The 26,643-nt window shown below is 46.8% G+C and overlaps 1 protein-coding gene across 3 annotated transcripts in view; it reads right to left on the minus strand.

Moving 5' to 3' along the window:
- Positions 1 to 26,643, minus strand: part of LOC110511195 (arf-GAP with coiled-coil, ANK repeat and PH domain-containing protein 3) — a 158,866-nt gene that overhangs the window by 21,716 nt on the left and 110,507 nt on the right. For all 3 annotated transcript variants that reach the window (XM_036984260.1, XM_036984261.1, XM_036984262.1), the window contains exons 11-19: positions 16,421 to 16,533; positions 15,211 to 15,262; positions 7,253 to 7,353; positions 6,830 to 6,941; positions 3,932 to 4,158; positions 2,651 to 2,720; positions 2,387 to 2,481; positions 1,466 to 1,683; positions 966 to 1,061 (exon numbers count right to left, since the gene is read on the minus strand). In XM_036984260.1, coding sequence (XP_036840155.1) covers positions 966 to 1,061; positions 1,466 to 1,683; positions 2,387 to 2,481; positions 2,651 to 2,720; positions 3,932 to 4,158; positions 6,830 to 6,941; positions 7,253 to 7,353; positions 15,211 to 15,262; positions 16,421 to 16,533 — 1,084 coding nt within the window. The remainder of the gene's footprint in view (positions 1 to 965; positions 1,062 to 1,465; positions 1,684 to 2,386; positions 2,482 to 2,650; positions 2,721 to 3,931; positions 4,159 to 6,829; positions 6,942 to 7,252; positions 7,354 to 15,210; positions 15,263 to 16,420; positions 16,534 to 26,643) is intronic.

A 26,643-nucleotide genomic window follows, 5' to 3' on the forward strand; every position in this document is an offset into this window, starting at 1 on the left:
ACTGCGGGAAACTCTGAGCCACACTTACTGCGGGAAACTCTGAGCCACACTTACTGCGGGAAACTCTGAGCCACACTTACTGCGGGAAACTCTGAGCCACACTTACTGCGGGAAACTCTGGGCCAGACTTACTGCGGGAAACTCTGGGCCAGACTTACTGCGGGAAACTCTGGGCCAGACTTACTGCGGGAAACTCTGGGTCAGACTTACTGCGGGAAACTCTGGGCCAGACTTACAGCGGGTAACTCTGAGCCACACTTACTGCGGGAAACTCTGAGTCAGACTTACTGCGGGGAACTCTGGGCCAGACTTACTGCGGGGAACTCTGGGCCAGACTTACTGCGGGAAACTCTGGGCCAGACTTACTGCGGGAAAACTCTGGGCCAGACTTACTGCGGGAAAACTCTGGGCCAGACTTACTGCGGGAAAACTCTGGGCCAGACTTACTGCGGGAAAACTCTGGGCCAAACTTACTGCGGGAAAACTCTGGGCCAGACTTACTGTGGGAAACTCTGGGCCAGACTTACTGCGGGAAACTCTGGGCCAGGCTTACTGCGGGAAACTCTGGGCCAGGCTTACTGCGGGAAACTCTGGGCCAGGCTTACTGCGGGAAACTCTGGGCCAGGCTTACTGCGGGAAACTGGGACAGACTTACTGCGGGAAACTCTGAGCCAGACTTACAGCGGGAAACTCTGGGTCAGACTTACTGCGGGAAACTCTGAGCCACACTTACTACGGGAAACTCTGGGTCAGACTTACTGCGAGAAACTCTGGGTCAGACTTACTGCGGGAAACTGAGCCAGACTTATTGCGGGAAACTCTGGGTCAGACTTACTGCGGGAAACTCTGGGCCAGACTTACTGCGGGAAACTCTGAGCCACACTTACAACGGGAAACTCTGATCCACACTTACAACGGGAAACTCTGAGCCACACTTACTACGGGAAACTCTGGGTCAGACTTACTGCGGGTTCCATTGCCAGTGTCGAAGTAGGAGAAGAGATTGTCCATCTCATCAGGACAAAACAGAGAGTCACGACGGAGCTTCGCTGCTGCTGCAGCTGAGGACATACAGGAGAGAGAGAGAGAGTCTTAATATCACCTCATATTACAAAAAGGTTTCCAGACAGGATCTCTCATTATTTATTTGACAAATGTAAAAGTGATAAAGTACAAGGGTTTGAAGATATGGAGGGACTGGTTTTAAATCCCCAGACTGTTTGAAGTGTCAGAAATTGGGATTGGGTCTCGTGACGACGTCTGCAGTCTGCTGCCTGTCTGATGGAGCCGGACAGAGCAAACGGTTCAGCATCACATGCTTTCCTCAGGACTCTTCCACGACAGCTAAATGGATATTTTTGCTAGTTGTATTGTCCTTCAAGACATATGCAGGACAGCTTTCCACGGCTTAAACATTCAGTGAACTGCAGGAGAGGAGAGGAGAGGAGAGAGAGAGTTTAGTCACCTGCGGAGAGGTTTCCTGGTGAAATCAAACCGGGGTCGTGTCGGTATTTCCGGCGGGTTTTGGGCGCTCCTCGCATGGAGCTGTTGTGGCGATGACACTTCTTCACGCTCCAGGGGCGGGACTTCCTCTCGCCTTCCACCAATGAGTCACTGACACTCATCTTCTTCAGGAAACGCCTCTCCACATATTTAGCCTTGATCCACGCCTCCTTCTCTTGTCTAAGAGAGAGAGAGAGAGATGAGGGAAGACCATATATGTCATGTTTAGGAGTCTCCTAGCCAATAGGAGATGAGGGAAGACCATATATGTCATGTTTAGGAGTCTCCTAGCCAATAGGAGACGAGGGACGACCGTATATGTCATGTTTAGGAGTCTCCTAGCCAATAGGAGACGAGGGAAGACCGTATATGTCATGTTTAGGAGTCTCCTAGCCAATAGGAGACGAGGGAAGACCGTATATGTCATGTTTAGGAGTCTCCTAGCCAATAGGAGACGAGGGAAGACCGTATATGTCATGTTTAGGAGTCTCCTAACCAATAGGAGACGAGGGAAGACCGTATATGTCATGTTTAGGAGTCTCCTAGCCAATAGGAGACGAGGGAAGACCGTATATGTCATGTTTAGGAGTCTCCTAGCCAATAGGAGACGAGGGAAGACCGTATGTGTCATGTTTAGGAGTCTCCTAGCCAATAGGAGATGAGGGAAGACCGTATGTGTCACGTTTAGGAGTCTCCTAGCCAATAGAAGATGAGGGAAGACCGTATGTGTCACGTTTAGGAGTCTCCTAGCCAATAGGAGATGAGGGAAGACCATATATGTCATGTTTAGGAGTCTCCTAGCCAATAGGAGATGAGGGAAGACGATATATGTCATGTTTAGGAGTCTCCTAGCCTATAGGTAAACTTGCTAACCAGTGCTCACCTAGGACTGGAAGGTCCAGGTTTCTTCACTCCCAGTTCCTCACAGGCTCCCTCATAGATGTGGTTAATCACATTGTTACCCAGCTCACACATCAACTGGAGACAGAGAGGAAAGATAGCAGAGAAGAAATGATTAGGTGAGGAATTTCATAACCCCGAAACATGAAGAGAGATATATCTTGGAGTCCCAAGAAGCTTCTTTGAAAGGATTTACGTCATATCTTTAATCACGAAGATGATGCAGAGCAGGAAGTGAGAAACTCACCTTGAGTAGCTCTGGTTCCCAGGAGTCCAGTGTTAGTGAACGAACCTTGGAGCAATGAACCCCTAGACTCCTGTAGAAGACACAACACAGAGAGAGAGCGAGACAACAGGTCAGATACAGCGGCGTTTCCTAAACTCCGAGTAGAGTATGTGTGTTGCGTAGCCTGTAATCTGTGAAGATATGGAGGGACAAGTTTTAAACAGATTAGGGTGTCATCCCCAGACTGTCTGAAGTGACAGAAATCGGGATTAGGTCTCGTGATGATGATGTCTGCAGTCTGCTTCCTGTCTGTCACTTTCACCTGTTCTACTTCCTGTCTCTCGCTGCTGTTTGGCTGTTCTTTCACTTGTTCTACTTCCTGTCTCTCGCTGCTGTTTGACTGTTCTTTCACTTGTTCTACTTCCTGTCTCTCGCTGCTGTTTGACTGTTCTTTCACCTATTCTACTTCCTGTCTTGCTGCTGTTTGGCTGTTCTTTCACTTGTTCTACTTCCTGTCTCTCACTGCTGTTTGGCTGTTCTTTCACCTATTCTACTTCCTGTCTTGCTGCTGTTTGGCTGTTCTTTCACTTGTTCTACTTCCTGTCTCTCACTGCTGTTTGGCTGTTCTTTCACTTGTTCTACTTCCTGTCTCTCGCTGCTGTTTGACTGTTCTTTCACTTGTTCTACTTCCTGTTTCTCGCTGCTGTTTGACTGTTCTCTGTCAGGTGGGGTGTCACAGGTGAGGACTGAACTGACGGAAGTGTGGTAAACACCTGTCAATCCGTTAAAAGTTGACGGCTGCCTGAAGTCAGAAAACAAGGTGCAGTCTTTGTAAATTGCTCACCCGTGATTTAGGGTCCCGTGAAGTCCTTAATGCAGAGAATTGTTTCCAGTGTTGTTTTTAGAGTCCTACCTGTGGCGTTGTGGGTACTGTAGTTTACCTGTGTATGCCGGAGCACTTAATGCATAGACGTGTGCTTAGGGTGTTGTAATTTAGTCTAGTTCACTGTAGCATTGTCTGTATTGTAGTCTAGCACCCTCAAACTCAACTCTGGACCTCGAAGCCAGTTCCACTGTGTTTTTACATTGTTCCCCTCTAATCGGAGACTTATTTAGACCTGGGACACCAGGTGGGTGATTCCCCTCTAATCGGGGACTGATTTAGACCTGGGACACCAGGTGGGTGCAATTCATTATCAGATAGAACAGAGAATCAGCAGGCTCCGGATCTCGTAGGGTAAGAGTTGAGTACCCCTGGTCTAGTGATTCCCTACCTGTAGCATTGTGGGTAGTGTAGTTTACCTGTGTATGCCAGAGCACTCGATGCAGAGCAGGACTCCCAGGTTGATGGAGGCCCAGCATGGTGCAGCCTGGGAACAGTCACAACACAGCTCATTACCCGGGAGGGTCTGCACCCGGTGGAGGATGCTCTCCCCCCTGCCCTCACCCCCTCTCCCCCATTTCTCCCCGCGGGGCTCGCTGGCTGAGTCTATACTGCTGGTAGAGGGGGAGGCTGTCCGGTCCAGACGCTAGAGAGAGACAGAACAAACGGTGGTTATGGTTAGTTATACTGCTGGTAGAACGGGGAGGCTGTCCAGTCCAGACGCTAGAGAGAGACAGAACAAACAGTGGTTATGGTTAGTTAGTTAGCTAAAGGCTTTAGGCCAGCTAGTTATACTGCTGGTGGGTGGGTCCAAGCTAAAGGCTTTAGGCCAGCTAGTTATACTGCTGGTGGGTCCCAGCTAAAGGCTTTAGGCCAGCTAGTTATACTGCTGGTAGGTCCCAGCTAAAGGCTTTAGGCCAGCTAGTTATACTGCTGGTGGGTCCCAGCTAAAGGCTTTAGGCCAGCTAGTTATACTGCTGGTGGGTGGGTCCCAGCTAAAGGCTTTAGGCCAGCTAGTTATACTGCTGGTGGGTGGGTCCCAGCTAAAGGCTTTAGGCCAGCTAGTTATACTGCTGGTGGGTGGGTCCCAGCTAAAGGCATTAGGCCAGCTAGTTATACAGCTGGTGGGTGGGTCCCAGATAAAGGCTTTAGGTCAGCTAGTTATACTGCTGGTGGGTGGGTCCCAGCTAAAGGCTTTAGGCCAGCTAGTTATACTGCTGGTGGGTGGGTCCCAGCTAAAGGCTTTAGGCCAGCTAGTTATACTGCTGGTGGGTGGGCCCCAGCTAAAGGCGTTAGGCCAGCTAGTTATACTGCTGGTGGGTGGGTCCCAGCTAAAGGCTTTAGGCCAGCTAGTTATACTGCTGGTGGGTCCCAGCTAAAGGCTTTAGGCCAGCTAGTTATACTGCTGGTAGGTCCCAGTTAAAGGCTTTAGGCCAGCTAGTTATACTGCTGGTGGGTCCCAGCTAAAGGCTTTAGGTCAGCTAGTTATACTGCTGGTGGGTCCCAGCTAAAGGCTTTAGGCCAGCTAGTTATACTGCTGGTGGGTGGGTCTCAGCTAAAGGCTTTAGGCCAGCTAGTTATACTGCTGGTGGGTGGGTCCCAGCTAAAGGCTTTAGGTCAGCTAGATATACTGCTGGTGGGTCCCAGCTAAAGGCTTTAGGCCAGCTAGTTATACTGCTGGTGGGTCCCAGCTAAAGGCTTTAGGCCAGAAAGTTACACTGCTGGTGGGTCCCAGCTAAAGGCTTTAGGCCAGCTAGTTATACTGCCGGTGGGTCCCAGCTAAAGGCTTTAGGCCAGCTAGTTATACTGCTGGTGGGTGGGTCCCAGCTAAAGGCTTTAGGCCAGCTAGTTATACTGCTGGTGGGTGGGTCCCAGCTAAAGGCTTTAGGCCAGATAGTTATACTGCAGGTGGGTCCAAGCTAAAGGCTTTAGGCCAGCTAGTTATACTGCAGGTGGGTCCAAGCTAAAGGCTTTAGGCCAGCTAGTTATACTGCAGGTGGGTCCCAGCTAAAGGCTTTAGGCCAGCTGGTGGGTGGGTCCCAGCTAAAGGCTTTAGGCCAGCTGGTGGGTGGGTCCCAGCTAAAGGCTTTAGGCCAGCTGGTGGGTGGGTCCCAGCTAAAGGCTTTAGGCCAGCTGGTGGGTGGGTCACAGCTAAAGGCTGTCAGTTGGAACAATCAATGTCATTCTCTCTATAGGTTTCATGTTAGGGTCAGTACCTCAATGTCGTTCTCTCTGTAGGGTTCATGTTAGGGTCAGTACCTCAATGTAGTTCTCTCTGTAGGGTTCATGTTACGGTTAGGGTTAGTACCTCAAAGTCGTTCTCTCTGTAGGGTTCATGTTAGGGTCAGGGTTAGTGTTAATATTAAGGATAGGGTTAATGTTAGGATTAGAGTTGAGGTTAGAGTCAGGGTTAATGTTAGGGTTAGAGTTGAGGTTAGAGTCAGGGTTAATGTTAGGGTTAGAGTTGAGGTTAAAGTCAGGGTTAATGTTAGGGTTAGGATTAGAGTTGAGGTTAGAGTCAGGGTTAATGTTAGGGTTAGGATTAGAGTTGAGGTTAGGTTTTAGAGTCAGGGTTAATGTTAGGGTTAGGATTAAGAGTTGAGGTTAGTCAGGGTTAATGTTGGGGTTAGGATTAGAGTTGAGGTTAGTCAGGGTTAATGTTAGGGTTAGGATTAAGAGTTGAGGTTAGTCAGGGTTAATGTTGGGGTTAGGATTAGAGTTGAGGTAAGTCAGGGTTAATGTTAGGGTTAGGATTAGAGTTGAGGTTAGGTTTTAGAGTCAGGGTTAATGTTAGGGTTAGGATTAAGAGTTGAGGTTAGTCAGGGTTAATGTTGGGGTTAGGATTAGAGTTGAGGTAAGTCAGGGTTAATGTTAGGGTTAGGATTAGAGTTTAGGTTAGAGTCAGGTTTAATGTTAGGGTTAGGATTAGAGTTGAGGTTAGTCAGGGTTAATGTTAGGATTAGGATTAGAGTTTAGGTTAGAGTCAGGTTTAATGTTAGGGTTAGGATTAGAGTTGAGGTTAGAGTCAGGGTTAATGTTAGGGTTAGGATTAGAGTTGAGGTTAGTCAGGGTTAATGTTAGGATTAGAGTTGAGGTAAATCAGGGTTAATGTTAGGGTTAGGATTAGAGTTGAGGTTAGTCAGGGTTAATGTTAGGATTAGAGTTGAGGTTAGTCAGGGTTAATGTTAGGGTTAGGATTAAGAGTTGAGGTTAGTCAGGGTTAATATTAGGATTTGGGGCAGGGTTAGAGTCAGGGTTAATTTTGGGGTTAGTGCCAGGATTGATTTTAGGGTTAGGGTTGAGGTCAGGGCCAGTACCTCGATGTAGTAGTTGTCTGATATCTCTCTGTATGCAGAGGCGATGGAGGCCTGTACAGCTTGGATCCAGGCCTGCCGTAACTTCTCTGACTCTGCCTGGAGCATACAGCTCCTAGTGGGAGAGAGGAGGGTGAGGAGAGGACACACACATACACACACACACACACACACACCGATAGATCATACTCACCCACACACACACCGATCATATATACACACACACACACGATAGATCATATTCACCCACACACAAACCGATCATACACACACACACACACACACACACACACACACACACACACACACACACACACACACACACACACACACACACACACACACACACACACACACACACACACACACACACACACACACACACACACAACGATCATATTCGCACATATACACACACATACTTACTTAGTGGGGGACACCACCTCAAAGCAGAACCTCCTCTCTCCGTCCTCGCAAGGTTTGACTGAACACAGCCTCAGGTCCTCCACCACCACCGTCAGGGCATCCTATTGGCAGAGAGCAGTGTCAATCAAAACACAACATTCGTTCATTGGCTGAGAGCGGTGTCAATAAAAACCCAACATCCTTTCATTGGCTGAGTATCTTCAGCCCCTTCTCTTGTAAATTAGTCAGGGGGCCACCACATATTGTCTTTGGGGCCACCCTGGATTTAGCCTCAAATCCAATATGGTGTCCAAAGTCCAATATGGTGTCCAAAGTCCAATATGGTTGGCGTTCTGGGGCCTGACCAGGTTACACAGCTAACAGTAGTGGTTGTAGTTCTGGGGCCTGACCAGGTTACACAGCTAACAGTAGTGGTTGTAGTTCTGGGGCCTGACCAGGTTACACAGCTAACAGTAGTGGTTGTAGTTCTGGGGCCTGACCAGGTTACACAGCTAACAGTAGTGGTTGTAGTTCTGGTGCCTGACCAGGTTACACAGCTAACAGTAGTGGTTGTAGTTCTGGTGCCTGACCAGGTTACACAGCTAACAGTAGTGGTTGTAGTTCTGGGGCCTGACCAGGTTACACAGCTGAGATCTTTAAGGTCAGGGCCCTCCCCAAGGTCATTGGAGTCCAACAGACAGGCCTGGATGAGATCTTTAAGGTCAGGGCCCTCCACAAGGTACTTGGAGTCAAACAGACAGGCCTGGATGAGATCTTTAAGGTCAGGGCCCTCCCCAAGGTACTTGGAGTCAAACAGACAGGCCTGGATGAGATCTTTAAGGTCAGGGCCCTCCCCAAGGTCATTGGAGTCCAACAGACAGGCCTGGAATAGATATTTAAGGTCAGGGCCCTCCCCAAGGTCATTGGAGTCAAACAGACAGGCCTGGATGAGATCTTTAAGGTCAGGGCCCTCCCCAAGGTCATTGGAGTCAAACAGACAGGCCTGGATGAGATCTTTAAGGTCAGGGCCCTCCCCAAGGTACTTGGAGTCAAACAGACAGGCATGGATGAGATCTTTAAGGTCAGGGCCCTCCCCAAGGTCATTGGAGTCAAACAGACAGGCCTGGATGAGATCTTTAAGGTCAGGGCCCTCCCCAAGGTACTTGGAGTCAAACAGACAGGCCTGGATGAGATCTTTAAGGTCAGGGCCCTCCCCAAGTTACTTGGAGTCCAACAGACAGGCCTGGATGAGATCTTTAAGGTCAGGGCCCTCCCCAAGGTACTTGGAGTCAAACAGACAGGCCTGGATGAGATCTTTAAGGTCAGGGCCCTCCCCAAGGTACTTGGAGTCAAACAGACAGGCCTGGATGAGATCTTTAAGGTCAGGGCCCTCCCCAAGGTCATTGGAGTCCAACAGACAGGCCTGGAATAGATATTTAAGGTCAGGGCCCTCCCCAAGGTCATTGGAGTCAAACAGACAGGCCTGGATGAGATCTTTAAGGTCAGGGCCCTCCCCAAGGTCATTGGAGTCAAACAGACAGGCCTGGATGAGATCTTTAAGGTCAGGGCCCTCCCCAAGGTACTTGGAGTCAAACAGACAGGCCTGGATGAGATCTTTAAGGTCAGGGCCCTCCCCAAGGTACTTGGAGTCAAACAGACAGGCCTGGATGAGATCTTTAAGGTCAGGGCCCTCCCCAAGGTCATTGGAGTCCAACAGACAGGCCTGGAATAGATATTTAAGGTCAGGGCCCTCCCCAAGGTCATTGGAGTCAAACAGACAGGCCTGGATGAGATCTTTAAGGTCAGGGCCCTCCCCAAGGTACTTGGAGTCAAACAGACAGGCCTGGATGAGATCTTTAAGGTCAGGGCCCTCCCCAAGTTACTTGGAGTCCAACAGACAGGCCTGGATGAGATCTTTAAGGTCAGGGCCCTCCACAAGGTACTTGGAGTCAAACAGACAGGCCTGGATGAGATCTTTAAGGTCAGGGCCCTCCCCAAGGTCATTGGAGTCCAACAGACAGGCCTGGATGAGATATTTAAGGTCAGGGCCCTCCCCAAGGTCATTGGAGTCAAACAGACAGGCCTGGATGAGATCTTTAAGGTCAGGGCCCTCCCCAAGGTCATTGGAGTCAAACAGACAGGCCTGGATGAGATCTTTAAGGTCAGGGCCCTCCCCAAGGTCATTGGAGTCAAACAGACAGGCCTGGATGAGATCTTTAAGGTCAGGGCCCTCCCCAAGGTCATTGGAGTCAAACAGACAGGCCTGGATGAGATCTTTAAGGTCAGGGCCCTACGTAAAGGCTCACAAAATCATTTTAGACCCAAGCCACCCCCTGTACCCGGGCTGTGAACTACTCCCCTCTGGGTGCAGGAATAAGACACCCCTCAGCAGGAAAACACAACTAGACAATCATTTGTGCCAGGTGTTATATCTCTCCTAAATAGCTTTGGCTAATGTTCCTATCCACTCAGTAAGATCAGCAGGCTAATGTTCCTATAGACTCAGTAAGACCAGCAGGCTAATGTTCCTATAGACCCAGTAAGGCCAGCAGGCTAATGTTCCTATCCACCCAGTAAGACCAGCAGGCTAATGTTCCTATCCACCCAGTAAGAACAGCAGGCTAATGTTCCTATAGACCCAGTAAGGCCAGCAGGCTAATGTTCCTATAGACTCAGTAAGACCAGCAGGCTAATGTTCCTATCCACCCAGTAAGAACAGCAGGCTAATGTTCCTATAGACCCAGTAAGGCCAGCAGGCTAATGTTCCTATAGACTCAGTAAGACCAGCAGGCTAATGTTCCTAGAGACTCAGTAAGACCAGCAGGCTAATGTTCCTAGAGACTCAGTAAGACCAGCAGGCTAATGTCCCGATCCACCCAGGAAGTGATGAACACCTGTCTTATGCACTTGGCATCATGTTTGGTTGCATCCACTGGAACGTCACCAGCTCAACCCAAACAGCAGAAGAGTCCACTATAATGTCAGCAGCTCAACCCAAACAGTAGAAGAGTCCCCTATAATGTCACCAGCTCAACCCAAACAGTAGAAGAGTCCATTATAATGTCACCAGCTCAACCCAAACAGTAGAAGAGTCCATTATAATGTCACCAGCTCAACCCAAACAGTAGAAGAGTCCACTATAATGTCACCAGCTCAACCCAAACAGTAGAAGAGTGCGATTGAACATCCTAACGAGCATCACACATCCAGTGAGTCAGTGGAAGGTCATGTTGGATTCAGGCAGCCGTATTGGACTAGCAATTAATCAAAGCTTACTTCTTCATAACGAGGTGATTTCAGAGGCCAATCCTGGAGCCACAAGTTATACCACAGTTGGTATACCACAAGTTGTAGAGCTAGGGAGAGGGTGTCCAGGTATACCACAGTTGGTATTCCACAAGTTGTAGAGCTAGGGAGAGGGTGTCCAGGTATACCACAGTTGGTATTCCACAAGTTGTAGAGCTAGGGAGAGGGTGTCCAGGTATACCACAGTTGGTATTCCACAAGTTGTAGAGCTAGGGAGAGGGTGTCCAGGTATACCACAGTTGGTATTCCACAAGTTGTAGAGCTAGGGAGAGGGTGTCCAGGTATACCACAGTTGGTATTCCACAAGTTGTAGAGCTAGGGAGAGGGTGTCCAGGTATACCACAGTTGGTATTCCACAAGTTGTAGAGCTAGGGAGAGGGTGTCCAGGTATACCACAGTTGGTATTCCACAAGTTGTAGAGCTAGGGAGAGGGTGTCCAGGTATACCACAGTTGGTATTCCACAAGTTGTAGAGCTAGGGAGAGGGTGTCCAGGTATACCACAGTTGGTATTTCACAAGTTGTAGAGCTAGGGAGAGGGTGTCCAGGTATACCACAGTTGGTATTCCACAAGTTGTAGAGCTAGGGAGAGGGTGTCCAGGTATACCACAGTTGGTATTCCACAAGTTGTAGAGCTAGGGAGAGGGTGTCCAGGTATACCACAGTTGGTATTTCACAAGTTGTAGAGCTAGGGAGAGGGTGTCCAGGTATACCACAGTTGGTATACCACAAGTTGTAGAGCTAGGGAGAGGGTGTCCAGGTATACCACAGTTGGTATTTCACAAGTTGTAGAGCTAGGGAGAGGGTGTCCAGGTATACCACAGTTGGTATTTCACAAGTTGTAGAGCTAGGGAGAGGGTGTCCAGGTATACCACAGTTGGTATACCACAAGTTGTAGAGCTAGGGAGAGGGTGTCCAGGTATACCACAGTTGGTATTCCACAAGTTGTAGAGCTAGGTAGAGGGTGTCCAGGTATACCACAGTTGGTATTCCACAAGTTGTAGAGCTAGGGAGAGGGTGTCCAGGTATACCACAGTTGGTATTCCACAAGTTGTAGAGCTAGGGAGAGGGTGTCCAGGTATACCACAGTTGGTATTCCACAAGTTGTAGAGCTAGGGAGAGGGTGTCCAGGTATACCACAGTTGGTATTCCACAAGTTGTAGAGCTAGGGAGAGGGTGTCCAGGTATACCACAGTTGGTATTCCACAAGTTGTAGAGCTAGGGAGAGGGTGTCCAGGTATACCACAGTTGGTATTCCACAAGTTGTAGAGCTAGGGAGAGGGTGTCCAGGTATACCACAGTTGGTATTCCACAAGTTGTAGAGCTAGGGAGAGGGTGTCCAGGTATACCACAGTTGGTATTCCACAAGTTGTAGAGCTAGGGAGAGGGTGTCCAGGTATACCACAGTTGGTATTCCACAAGTTGTAGAGCTAGGGAGAGGGTGTCCAGGTATACCACAGTTGGTATTCCACAAGTTGTAGAGCTAGGGAGAGGGTGTCCAGGTATACCACAGTTGGTATTCCACAAGTTGTAGAGCTAGGGAGAGGGTGTCCAGGTATACCACAGTTGGTATTCCACAAGTTGTAGAGCTAGGGAGAGGGTGTCCAGGTTGGTATTCCACAAGTTGTAGAGCTAGGGAGAGGGTGTCCAGGTTGGTATTCCACAAGTTGTAGAGCTAGGGAGAGGGTGTCCAGGTATACCACAGTTGGTATTCCACAAGTTGTAGAGCTAGGGAGAGGGTGTCCAGGTATACCACAGTTGGTATTCCACAAGTTGTAGAGCTAGGGAGAGGGTGTCCAGGTATACCACAGTTGGTATTCCACAAGTTGTAGAGCTAGGGAGAGGGTGTCCAGGTATACCACAGTTGGTATTCCACAAGTTGTAGAGCTAGGGAGAGGGTGTCCAGGTATACCACAGTTGGTATTTCACAAGTTGTAGAGCTAGGGAGAGGGTGTCCAGGTATACCACAGTTGGTATTCCACAAGTTGTAGAGCTAGGGAGAGGGTGTCCAGGTATACCACAGTTGGTATTCCACAAGTTGTAGAGCTAGGGAGAGGGTGTCCAGGTATACCACAGTTGGTATTTCACAAGTTGTAGAGCTAGGGAGAGGGTGTCCAGGTATACCACAGTTGGTATACCACAAGTTGTAGAGCTAGGGAGAGGGTGTCCAGGTATACCACAGTTGGTATTTCACAAGTTGTAGAGCTAGGGAGAGGGTGTCCAGGTATACCACAGTTGGTATTTCACAAGTTGTAGAGCTAGGGAGAGGGTGTCCAGGTATACCACAGTTGGTATACCACAAGTTGTAGAGCTAGGGAGAGGGTGTCCAGGTATACCACAGTTGGTATTCCACAAGTTGTAGAGCTAGGTAGAGGGTGTCCAGGTATACCACAGTTGGTATTCCACAAGTTGTAGAGCTAGGGAGAGGGTGTCCAGGTATACCACAGTTGGTATTCCACAAGTTGTAGAGCTAGGGAGAGGGTGTCCAGGTATACCACAGTTGGTATTCCACAAGTTGTAGAGCTAGGGAGAGGGTGTCCAGGTATACCACAGTTGGTATTCCACAAGTTGTAGAGCTAGGGAGAGGGTGTCCAGGTATACCACAGTTGGTATTCCACAAGTTGTAGAGCTAGGGAGAGGGTGTCCAGGTATACCACAGTTGGTATTCCACAAGTTGTAGAGCTAGGGAGAGGGTGTCCAGGTTGGTATTCCACAAGTTGTAGAGCTAGGGAGAGGGTGTCCAGGTATACCACAGTTGGTATTCCACAAGTTGTAGAGCTAGGGAGAGGGTGTCCAGGTATACCACAGTTGGTATTCCACAAGTTGTAGAGCTAGGGAGAGGGTGTCCAGGTTGGTATTCCACAAGTTGTAGAGCTAGGGAGAGGGTGTCCAGGTTGGTATTCCACAAGTTGTAGAGCTAGGGAGAGGGTGTCCAGGTTGGTATTCCACAAGTTGTAGAGCTAGGGAGAGGGTGTCCAGGTTGGTATTCCACAAGTTGTAGAGCTAGGGAGACGGTGTCCAGGTTGGTATTCCACAAGTTGTAGAGCTAGGGAGAGGGTGTCCATGTTGGTATTCCACAAGTTGTAGAGCTAGGGAGAGGGTGTCCAGGTTGGTATTCCACAAGTTGTAGAGCTAGGGAGAGGGTGTCCAGGTTGGTATTCCACAAGTTGTAGAGCTAGGGAGAGGGTGTCCAGGTTGGTATTCCACAAGTTGTAGAGCTAGGGAGAGGGTGTCCAGGTTGGTATTCCACAAGTTGTAGAGCTAGGGAGAGGGTGTCCAGGTTGGTATTCCACAAGTTGTAGAGCTAGGGAGAGGGTGTCCAGAGTTCATCTTGTCTTTTGTTTGAGCCTCCCAGTTGCCTCATTGTTTCCCAAAAGAGACTTCATGTCTTGGAATATTTGGTGCTGCCAAGCAGTCTGCTGTCTTTGCTATATCCAGACAATGGTGTTTATTTATGGCAGGCCTACTGCTGGTCTTACTGGGTCTATAGGAACATTAGCCTACTGGATGCCCAACATAGCTTAATGACACAACATTGGTATTGAGTACAGGTGATAGGTACAGTACACACGTCTAGTTTAATGACACAACATTGGTATTGAGTACAGGTGATAGGTACAGTACACACGTCTAGTTTAATGACACAACATTGGTATTGAGTACAGGTCATAGGTACAGTACACACGTCTAGTTTAATGACACAACATTGGTATTGAGTACAGGTCACAGGTACAGTACACACGTCTAGTTTAATGACACAACATTGGTATTGAGTACAGGTCATAGGTACAGTACACACATCTAAAAGACGTCTCTCATTTAAAACCTAAAACAGGTTCCGCCGAAGTTGGTTCCCTCTCCTTGTTCGGGAGGCGTTTGGCGCTCGTCGTCACTGTCTTTCTGGCTGCCACCGATCCATGTTTCTGTTTTCCATTTGTTATGTCTTGATTGTACACACCTGGTTCCCATTCAGTTATTATTATTTCCCTATTTAACCCTGTGGTTCCCGTTATGTGTTGGTGCGTGATTGTTCCGTTATGTGTTAGTCTTGTGTGTTAGGGTTTGTAGTTCCCCACGTGGATTTATTGTACTGGTTATTTTCCCAGAGTAAAGTACGTTATTTTTTACTCCGTCCTGCTTGACTCCGTCCTCACCTATACACCGCTGACAACAGCTGATTAAACCACCATTTAATGGTATAATGGCAGTCATATTGGATTTTTGGATGAAATAACGGATTTGGAGTCGAGAAGGCTGATGGGAGGAGCTACAGGAAGACGGGCTCATTGGCTGGAATGTAATAAATGTGTAGGACAGGATCATACAACAGCACTGAATGAGACCACATTTGACTTGGAAAGTTTAAATTCATCAAAAATATTCATAGTTGATATTTCCTCCTATTGTATCTTTCTCTTTACAGGTCTATATTTCCTAGATGCATTAAGATATCCGACTGCTGTTCGTTTATGTTGGGAAGGCAACTGACTACTTGTGTTCCAAATGTTAGCAATATCAGAGCTTGTAATATTGGGTAACATGAGTTTGTAGGGGTATCTCAATAACTAAAGCCCCTTTGTTGATGATTGGCCACCAGCCTAATGATGGCACAAACAGACCGGCATTCAGGCGGATTACATAGCTATCCTTTCAAAAGTCCCAGTTCTTTTCTTACCTTAAGTCGCTTCTGGTAGACCAGCTGGCTGTTCTGTATGGAGAACCACCGTCTGGAAGGAGAGAGGAGGAGGGGAGGAAAGGATTAGAGAGGAGGAGAGGAGACAAGAGGAGACTGAGTTAGATGAAGTACCACTCTGAATCAAACAGTACTGTTGTGTTTTTACATTTGTTTATTTCACCTTTATTTAACCAGGTAGGCCAGTTGAGAACAAGTTCTCATTTACAACTGCGGCCTGGCCAAGATCAAGCAAAGCCGTGTGACACAAACAACGACACAGAGTTACACATGGAATAAACAAACGTACAGTCAATAACACAATCCAATTTGCTGAGTAGAGTGTTGGAGGCTATTTTGTAAATGACATCGCCGAAGTCAAGGATCGGTAGGATAGTCAGTTTTATGAGGGTATGTTTGTCAACATGAGTGAAGGAGGCTTTGTTGCGAAATAGGAAGCCAATTCTAGATTTAATTTTGGATTGGAGATGCTATTGAAATTCTCGATTATCGTGGATTTAGTTGCATATCGCGGGGCTATTCGATGCTAATGCAGAACGCCACAGAATGTTTTTGTGCTGGTCAAGGGCAGTCAGGTCTGGAGTGAACCAAGGACTATATCTGTTCTTAGTTCTACATTTTTTGAAAGGGGCTTATTTAAGATGGTGAGAAAAGCACTTAAAGAATAACTAGGCATCCTCTACTGACGGAAGGAGGTCAATATCCTTCCAGGATACCCGGGCCAGATCGATTAGAAAGGCCTGCTCGCTGAAGTGTTTTAGGGAGTGTTTGACAGTGATGAGGGGTGTTTTTTTTGACCGAAGACCCATTATGGGCAGTGATCGCTGAGAGATCCTGGTTGAAGACAGCAGTGGTGTATTTAGAGGGCAGGTTGGTCAGGATGATATCTATGAGGGTGCCCGTGTTTACAGATTTAGGGTTGTACCTGGTAGGTTCCTTGATGATTTGTGTGAGATTGAGGGCATCTAGCTTAGATTATAGGATGGCTGGGGTGTTAAGCATATCCCAGTTTAGGTCAGCTAACAGTGCAAACTCTGAAGATAAACAGGGGGCAATTCATTCACATATGGTGTCATATGCCCCCAGGGCACAGCTGGGGGCAGAGGGGGGTCTATAACAAGCGGCAACAGTGAGGGACTTATTTCTGGAAAGGTGTTGTAGTTGAGGTGTAAGACAGGTGTTTCTATCTCACCTGTTCCAGGTCTTGAAGGCATTGGAGGCCCTCTTGAACAGGTAACCTTCCATCACCACTCCGTTAGGAGCGTCCACGTTGAACTCCACCTTATTATCATCATAGGAGAAGTCCTAGAGACCAAGACAAAGGGAGGGAGGGGGAGACTGGGGTTAATGTCTGTGTCTGTAGCTAACTTACAGAGGAGAGGAGGGTTAATGTTTGTGTCTGTAGCTAACTTACAGAGGAGAGGAGAGGAGGGTTAATGTCTGTGTCTGTAGCTAACTTACAGAGGAGAGGAGAGGAGGGTTAATGTCTGTGTCTGTTGCTAACTTACAGAGGAGAGGAGAGGAGGGTTAATGTCTGTGTCTGTAGCTAACTTACAGAGGAGAGGAGAGGAGGGTTAATGTCTGTGTCTGTAGCTAACTTACAGAGGAGAGGAGAGGAGGGTTAATGTCTGTGTCTGTAGCTAACTTACAGAGGAGAGGAGGGTTAATGTTTGTGTCTGTTGCTAACTTACAGAGGAGAGGAGAGTAGGGTTAATGCTTGTGTCTGTAGCTAACTTACAGAGGAGAGGAGAGGAGGGTTAATGTCTGTGTCTGTTGCTAACTTACAGAGGAGAGGAGAGGAGGGTTAATGTCTGTGTCTGTAGCTAACTTACAGAGGAGAGGAGGGTTAATGTCTGTGTCTGTAGCTAACTTACAGAGGAGAGGAGAGGAGGGTTAATGTCTGTTTCTGTAGCTAACTTACAGAGGAGAGGAGGGTTAATGTTTGTGTCTGTTGCTAACTTACAGAGGAGAGGAGAGGAGGGTTAATGTCTGTGTCTGTAGCTAACTTACAGAGGAGAGGAGAGGAGGGTTAATGTCTGTGTCTGTAGCTAACTTACAGAGGAGAGGAGAGGAGGGTTAATGTCTGTGTCTGTAGCTAACTTACAGAGGAGAGGAGGGTTAATGTTTGTGTCTGTTGCTAACATACAGAGGAGAGGAGAGTAGGGTTAATGCTTGTGTCTGTAGCTAACTTACAGAGGAGAGGAGAGGAGGGTTAATGTCTGTGTCTGTTGCTAACTTACAGAGGAGAGGAGAGGAGGGTTAATGTCTGTGTCTGTAGCTAACTTACAGAGGAGAGGAGGGTTAATGTCTGTGTCTGTAGCTAACTTACAGAGGAGAGGAGAGGAGGGTTAATGTCTGTGTCTGTTGCTAACTTACAGAGGAGAGGAGAGGAGGGTTAATGTCTGTGTCTGTAGCTAACTTACAGAGGAGAGGAGGGTTAATGTTTGTGTCTGTTGCTAACTTACAGAGGAGAGGAGAGGAGGGTTAATGTCTGTGTCTGTTGCTAACTTACAGAGGAGAGGAGAGGAGGGTTAATGTCTGTGTCTGTTGCTAACTTACAGAGGAGAGGAGGGTTAATGTCTGTGTCTGTAGCTAACTTACAGAGGAGAGGAGGGTTAATGTTTGTGTCTGTTGCTAACTTACAGAGGAGAGGAGAGGAGGGTTAATGTCTGTGTCTGTTGCTAACTTACAGAGGAGAGGATAGGAGGGTTAATGTTTGTGTCTGTAGCTAACTTACGGGGGAGAGAGACTGTGGTTAGGGTCTGAAGTCAACTGTAAATCTTTAAAGCTAACTGGGCAAGAAAATAACAATTCCTGTAGTATGAACTACGGTACAACTGTATATTATGTTCCTGTGCAGTAAATATATATATATTTATTTATTTACTACACAGTAACATAATATACAGTTTAACTTTTTTTTTGTGTGAATATATATATATATATATTTTTTATATATATAATTTTGCACGCCCAATTTTTCAGTTTTTGATTTGTTAAAAAAGTTTGAAATATCCAATAAATGTCGTTCCACTTCATGATTGTGTCCCACTTGTTGTTGATTCTTCACAAAAAAATACAGTTTTATATCTTTATGTTTGAAGCCTGAAATGTGGCAAAAGGTCGCAAAGTTCAAGGGGGCCGAATACTTTCGCAAGGCACTGTATATACACACACACACAACAGTCAAAAGTTTGGACACACCTACTCATTCAAGGGTTTTTCTTTATCTTTACTATTTTCTACATTGTAGAATAACAGTGAAGACATCACAACTATGAAATAACACATATGGAATCATGTAGTAACCAAAAAAGTGTTAAACAAATCAAAGTAGCCACCCTTTGCCTTGATGACAGCTTTGCACACTCTAGGCATTACCTCAACCAGCTTCATGAGGTAGTCACCAGGAATGCATTTCAATTAACAGGTGTGCATTGTTAAAAGTTAATGTATGGTATTTCTTTCCTTCTTAATGTGTTTGAGCCAATCAGCTGTGTTGTGACAAGGTAGGGGTGGTATACAGAAGATAGCCCTATTTGGTAAAAAGTCCATATTATGGCAAGAAGAGCTCAAATAAGCAAAGAGAAACAACAGTCCATCATTACTTTAAGACATGACAAGGTCAATCAACCAGGAACATTTCAAGAACTTTGAACATTTCTTCAAGTGCAGTTGCAGAAACTATCAAGCGCTATGATGAAACTGTCTCTCATGAGGACCACCACAGGAAAGGAAGACCCAGAGTTACCTCTGCTGCAGAGGATAAGTTCATTAGAGATAACTGTCTCTCATGAGGACCACCACAGGAAAGGAAGACCCAGAGTTACCTCTGCTGCAGAGGATAAGTTCATTAGAGATAACTGTCTCTCATGAGGACCGCCACAGGAAAGGAAGACCCAGAGTTACCTCTGCTACAGAGGATAAGTTCATTAGAGATAACTGTCTCTCATGAGGACCGCCACAGGAAAGGAAGACCCAGAGTTACCTCTGCTGCAGAGGATAAGTTCATTAGAGATAACTGTCTCTCATGAGGACCGCCACAGGAAAGGAAGACGCAGAGTTACCTCTGCTGCAGAGGATAAGTTCATTAGAGATAACTGTCTCTCATGAGGACCGCCACAGGAAAGGAAGACCCAGAGTTACCTCTGCTGCAGAGAATAAGTTCATTAGAGATAACTGTCTCTCACGAGGACCTCCACAGGAAAGGAAGACCCAGAGTTACCTCTGCTACAGAGGATAAGTTCATTAGAGATAACTGTCTCTCATGAGGACCGCCACAGGAAAGGAAGACCCAGAGTTACCTCTGCTACAGAGGATAAGTTCATTAGAGATAACTGTCTCTCATGAGGACCGCCACAGGAAAGGAAGACCCAGAGTTACCTCTGCTGCAGAGGATAAGTTCATTAGAGATAACTGTCTCTCATGAGGACCGCCACAGGAAAGGAAGACCCAGAGTTACCTCTGCTGCAGAGGATAAGTTCATTAGAGATAACTGTCTCTCATGAGGACCTCCACAGGAAAGGAAGACCCAGAGTTACCTCTGCTACAGAGGATAAGTTCATTAGAGATAACTGTCTCTCATGAGGACCGCCACAGGAAAGGAAGACCCAGAGTTACCTCTGCTACAGAGGATAAGTTCATTAGAGATAACTGTCTCTCATGAGGACCGCCACAGGAAAGGAAGACCCAGAGTTACCTCTGCTGCAGAGGATAAGTTCATTAGAGATAACTGTCTCTCATGAGGACCGCCACAGGAAAGGAAGACCCAGAGTTACCTCTGCTGCAGAGAATAAGTTCATTAGAGATAACTGTCTCTCATGAGGACCGCCACAGGAAAGGAAGACCCAGAGTTACCTCTGCTGCAGAGAATAAGTTCATTAGAGATAACTGTCTCTCATGAGGACCGCCACAGGAAAGGAAGACCCAGAGTTACCTCTGCTGCAGAGGATAAGTTCATTAGAGATAACTGTCTCTCATGAGGACCGCCACAGGAAAGGAAGACCCAGAGTTACCTCTGCTACAGAGGATAAGTTCATTAGAGATAACTGTCTCTCATGAGGACCGCCACAGGAAAGGAAGACCCAGAGTTACCTCTGCTACAGAGGATAAGTTCATTAGAGATAACTGTCTCTCATGAGGACCGCCACAGGAAAGGAAGACCCAGAGTTACCTCTGCTGCAGAGGATAAGTTCATTAGAGATAACTGTCTCTCATGAGGACCGCCACAGGAAAGGAAGACCCAGAGTTACCTCTGCTGCAGAGGATAAGTTCATTAGAGTTACCAGCCTCAGATTTCACCCCAAATAAATGCTTCACAGAGTTCAAGTAACAAACACATCTCAACATCAACTGTTCAGAGGAGACTGCGTGAATCAGGCCTTCATGGTCAAATTGCTGCAAAGAAACCACTACTAAAGGACACCAATAAGAAGAGATTTGCTTGGGCCAAGAAACATGAGTAATGGACATTAGACCAGTGGAAATCTGCCATTTGGTCTGGAGTTGAAATTTGAGATTTTTGGTTCCAACCACCGTGTCTTTGTGAGATGCAGAGTAGGTGAACGGATGATCTCTGCATGTGTGATTCCCACCGTGAAGCATGGAGGAGGAGGTGTGATGGTGTGGGGGTGCTTTGCTGGTGACACTCAGTGATTTATTTGGAATTCAAGGCACACTTAACCAGCAAGGCTACAACAGCATTCTGCAGCGATATGCCATCTGGTTTGCGTTTAGTGGGACTATTGTTTGTTTTTCAACAGGACAATGAACCAACACACCTCCAAGCTGTGTAAGGGCTATTTGACCAAGAAGGAGAGAGATGGAGTGCTGCATCAGATGACCTGGCCTCCACAATCACCCGACCTCAACCCAGTTGAGATGGTTTGGGATGAGTTGCACCGCAAAGTGAAGGCAAAGGTGTGGTACACTTTTTTGGTTACTACATGATTCCATATGTGTTATTTCATAGTTGTGATGTCTTCACTATTATTCTACAATGTAGAAAATAGTAAAAATTAGATGGTGTGTCCAAACTTTTGACTGGTACTGTATATTACATACAGTAAAATATAAATATATATATATTTTTTTAGCCACACCTTCGCCTTGATGATAGCTTTGCACCCTCCTGCCATTCTCTCAACCAGCTTCACCTGGAATGCTTTTCCAACAGTTTAGAAGGAATTCCCACATATGCTGACACTTGTTGGCTGATTTTCCTTCACTTTGCGATCCAACTCATCCCAAACCATCAATATCTATATCTATATCTATATATATATATATATACTTTGTTTACATAAGAGCTAATTGTACTGTAGGCTCGCAGCATATCCTCTCACAGATGGACTGAATCTTAAGAGACTTAAACAACAACCGCCTCAGACTCGAGATGTAAAATAAGATTTCTGCATACGGCCCTGTGAATACAATAACCCAAACAGCCTTAGTGACAAACCAGTGGAGGCTGGTGCGAGGGGCTATAGGAGGACAGGCTCTGTGAAATGGCTGGAACAGAGTAAATGGAATGGAGTCATGTGGTTTCCATATGTTTGATACCATTTCATTTATTCCATTCCAGGCATTACAATGAGCCAGTCCTTCTATAGCATCTCCCACCAGCCTCCACTGTAGTGTACAGTATGTCATAGAGAACTTGCAGAGGGGACAGAATGCTGTTCTGTGACCTAATGGTTTTTAGATAAGCTGGTGGGAAACTAGACTATCCCCAGGAAACAGCCTTATGTTTGTCTGAGAACAAACAGGTTGACAGATAGTTAAATGGGGGGGGGGGGGGGTATGGGGCTGTCAATCATTCACTGGTGTTGCCCAATGGATGCTGTTTGATACAGAGGAAAGATATATATATATTTTTAACCTTTATTTAACTAGGCAAGTCAGTTAAGAACAAATTCTTATTTTCAATGACGGCCTAGGAACAGTGGGTTAACTGCCTGTTCAGGGGCAGAACGACAGATTTGTACCTTGTCAGCTCTGGGTTTGAACTTGCAACCTTCCGGTTACCTTACGGCTTTGAAGTTCTCCAAGAACACAGTGGCCTCCATCATTCTTAAATGGAAAAAGTTTGGAACCACCAAGACTCTTCCTAGAGCTGGCTGCCCAGCCAAACTGAGCAATCGTGGGAGAAGGGTCTTGGTCACATGATTCCATGCCAGAGCACCAGAGTTGCTCTTTGGAGATGGGAGAACCTTCCAGAACGACAACCATCTCTGAAGCACTGCACTAATCAGGCCTTTATGGTAGAGTTGCCAGACAGAAGACACTCCTCAATAAAAGACACAAGACAGCCCACTTGGAGTTTTCCAAAATGCACCTAAAGACTCTCAGTCCATGAGAAACAACATTCTCTGGTCTGATGAAACCAAGATTGAACTCTTTGGCCTGAATGCCAAGCATCATGTCTGGAGGAAACCTGGCACCATCCCTACGGTGAAGCATGGTGGTGGTAGCATCATGCTGTGGGGATGTTTTTCAGCGACAAGGACTGGGAGACTAGTCAAGATCGAGGGACCGATGAACGGAGCAAAGTACAGAGAGATGCTTAATGAAAACCTGCTCCAGAACACTCAAGACCTCAGACTGTTCACCTTCCAACAGGACAACGACCCTAAGCACACACCCAAGACAATGCAGGAGTGGCTTTGGGACAAGTCTCTGAATGTCCTTGAGTTGCCCAGCCAGAGCCTGGACTTGAACCCGATCTAACATCTCTGGAGAGACCTGAAAATAGCTGTGCAGCGACGCTCCCCATCCAACCTGACAAGAGCTTGAGAGGATCTGCAGAGAAGAATGGTAGAAACTCCCCAAATACAGGTGTGCCAAGCTTGTAGCGTCATACCCAAGAAAACTCTAGGCTGTAATCACTGCCAAAGGGGCTTCAACAAAGTACTGAGTAAAGGGTCTGAATACTTATGAATACTTATTACCAATTTTTTTGTAATACATTTGCAAAATTTTCTATAAACCCTGTTTTTGCTTTGTCATTTTAGAGTATTGTGTGTAGATTTAATCAATTTTAGAATAAGGCTGTAACGTAACAAAATGTGGAAAAAGTCAAGGGGTCTGAATACTTTCAGAATACACTATACGTATCAGGTTATATCAGCTTCACTAAAACAAGACATATGTTGATCAGACAAGACACCAGGACCACTCATCTCTCTCACACACACACACACACTCATCTCTCTCACACACACACACACACACACACACACACACACACACACACACACACACACACACACACACACACACACACACACATTCACTGTCAGGACCACTCATCTCTCTCTCTCACACACACACACACACACACACAATCACTGTCAGGACCTCTCATATCTCCTAGGTCCTTCGTCACACACTGAGGACTAGGTTGAGGAGGCGGAGGAAGGAAGAGATGGAGGGAGGGGTGGATGGAGGGAGGGAAGGAGATGGCATGTGTTAAATTACTGTTAATTGTTGTGGCCATGCTTTTGGTCTGCACCAAGGTGGCTACCACCTGGAATACTGTATAGATTTGGAGCTGCACTGAGAGACACACACACACACACACACACACACACACACACAGAACGGAACGGAATCCAACATAGTGTATGACGCAGATCATTGTGTAAGCATCACTAGCTCAAATACTCCTGTCTATGAAAAGATCCTCAAGGTTTCTACACAGATAACACATTTGTTCTCCAATACCCATTCTTGCAACAACAGAAGCTGGCGGGGACTAAAAAGTTACATTTCAGGGATGGGTTCTAAACACCATAGAACAGGAGATGACCTCTGGGGTTATCCACACGCTGCAACTACAGAACTGTCTGTCTGTCTGCTTGTCACCTAGGACTATAACCTACAGAACTGTCTGTCTGCTTGTCATCTAGGACTATAACCTACAGAACTGTCTGTCTGCTTGTCACCTAGGACTATAACCTACAGAACTGTCTGTCTGCTTGTCACCTAGGACTATAACCTACAGAACTGTCTGTCTGCTTGTCACCTAGGACTATAACCTACAGAACTGTCTGTCTGCTTGTCACCTAGGACTATAACCTACAGAACTGTCTGTCTGCTTGTCACCTAGGGCTACAACCTACATAACTGTCTGTCTGCTTGTCACCTAGGGCTACAACCTACAGAACTGTCTGTCTGCTTGTCACCTAGGACTATAACCTACAGAACTGTCTGTCTGCTTGTCACCTAGGACTATAACCTACAGAACTGTCTGTCTGCTTGTCACCTAGGGCTACAACCTACAGAACTGTCTGTCTATTTGGACTATAACCTACAGAACTGTCTGTCTGCTTGTCACCTAGGGCTATAACCTACAGAACTGTCTGTCTGCTTGTCACCTAGGGCTACAACCTACATAACTGTCTGTCTGCTTGTCACCTAGGACTATAACCTACATAACTGTCTGTCTGCTTGTCACCTAGGACTATAACCTACAGATCTGTCTGTCTGCCTGTCACCTAGGACTATAACCTACAGAACTGTCTGTCTGCTTGTCACCTAGGACTATAACCTACAGAACTGTCTGTCTGCTTGTCACCTAGGACTATAACCTACAGAACTGTCTGTCTGCTTGTCACCTAGGACTATAACCTACAGAACTGTCTGTCTGCTTGTCACCTAGGACTATAACCTACAGAACTGTCTGTCTGCTTGTCACCTAGGACTATAACCTACAGAACTGTCTGTCTGCTTGTCATCTAGGACTATAACCCACAGAACTGTCTGTCTGCCTGTCACCTAGGACTATAACCTACAGAACTGTCTGTCTGCTTGTCATCTAGGACTATAACCCACAGAACTGTCTGTCTGCCTGTCACCTAGGGCTACAACCTACATAACTGTCTGTCTGCTTGTCACCTAGGACTATAACCTACAGAACTGTCTGTCTGCTTGTCACCTAGGACTATAACCTACAGAACTGTCTGTCTGCTTGTCACCTAGGACTATAACCTACAGAACTGTCTGTCTGCTTGTCACCTAGGACTATAACCCACAGAACTGTCTGTCTGCCTGTCACCTAGGACTACAACCTACAGAACTGTCTGTCTGTCTGCTTGTCACCTAGGACTACAACCTTTAGAACTGTCTGTCTGCTTGTCACCTAGGACTACAACCTTTAGAACTGTCTGTCTGCTTGTCATCTAGGACTATAACCCACAGAACTGTCTGTCTGTCTGCTTGTCACCTAGGACTATAACCTACAGAACTGTCTGTCTGCCTGTCACCTAGGACTACAACCTACAGAACTGTCTGTCTGTCTGCTTGTCACCTAGGACTATAACCTACAGAACTGTCTGTCTGCTTGTCACCTAGGACTACAACCTACAGAACTGTCTGTCTGTCTGCTTGTCACCTAGGACTATAACCTACAGAACTGTCTGTCTGCTTGTCACCTAGGGCTACAACCTACATAACTGTCTGTCTGCCTGTCACCTAGGGCTACAACCTACAGAACTGCCTGTCTGCTTGTCACCTAGGACTATAACCTACAGAACTGTCTGTCTGCCTGTCACCTAGGGCTACAACCTACATAACTGTCTGTCTGCTTGTCACCTAGGACTATAACCTACATAACTGTCTGTCTGCTTGTCACCTAGGACTATAACCTACAGAACTGTCTGTCTGCTTGTCACCTAGGACTACAACCTACAGAACTGTCTGTCTGCTTGTCACCTAGGACTATAACCTACAGAACTGTCTGTCTGCTTGTCACCTAGGACTATAACCTACAGAACTGTCTGTCTGCCTGTCACCTAGGACTATAACCTACAGAACTGTCTGTCTGCTTGTCACCTAGGACTACAACCCACAGAACTGTCTGTCTGCCTGTCACCTAGGACTACAACCCACAAAACTGTCTGTCTGCCTGTCACCTAGGACTACAACCCACAGAACTGTCTGTCTGCCTGTCACCTAGGACTACAACCCACAAAACTGTCTGTCTGCCTGTCACCTAGGACTACAACCCACAGAACTGTCTGTCTGCTTGTCACCTAGGGCTACAACCTACAGAACTGTCTGTCTATTTGGACTATAACCTACAGAACTGTCTGTCTGCTTGTCACCTAGGGCTATAACCTACAGAACTGTCTGTCTGCTTGTCACCTAGGGCTACAACCTACATAACTGTCTGTCTGCTTGTCACCTAGGACTATAACCTACATAACTGTCTGTCTGCTTGTCACCTAGGACTATAACCTACAGATCTGTCTGTCTGCCTGTCACCTAGGACTATAACCTACAGAACTGTCTGTCTGCTTGTCACCTAGGACTATAACCTACAGAACTGTCTGTCTGCTTGTCACCTAGGACTATAACCTACAGAACTGTCTGTCTGCTTGTCACCTAGGACTATAACCTACAGAACTGTCTGTC

Source organism: Oncorhynchus mykiss, chromosome 7 (assembly GCF_013265735.2).
Source record: "Oncorhynchus mykiss isolate Arlee chromosome 7, USDA_OmykA_1.1, whole genome shotgun sequence".
In the NCBI taxonomy this organism is placed as follows: Eukaryota; Metazoa; Chordata; class Actinopteri; order Salmoniformes; family Salmonidae; genus Oncorhynchus; species Oncorhynchus mykiss.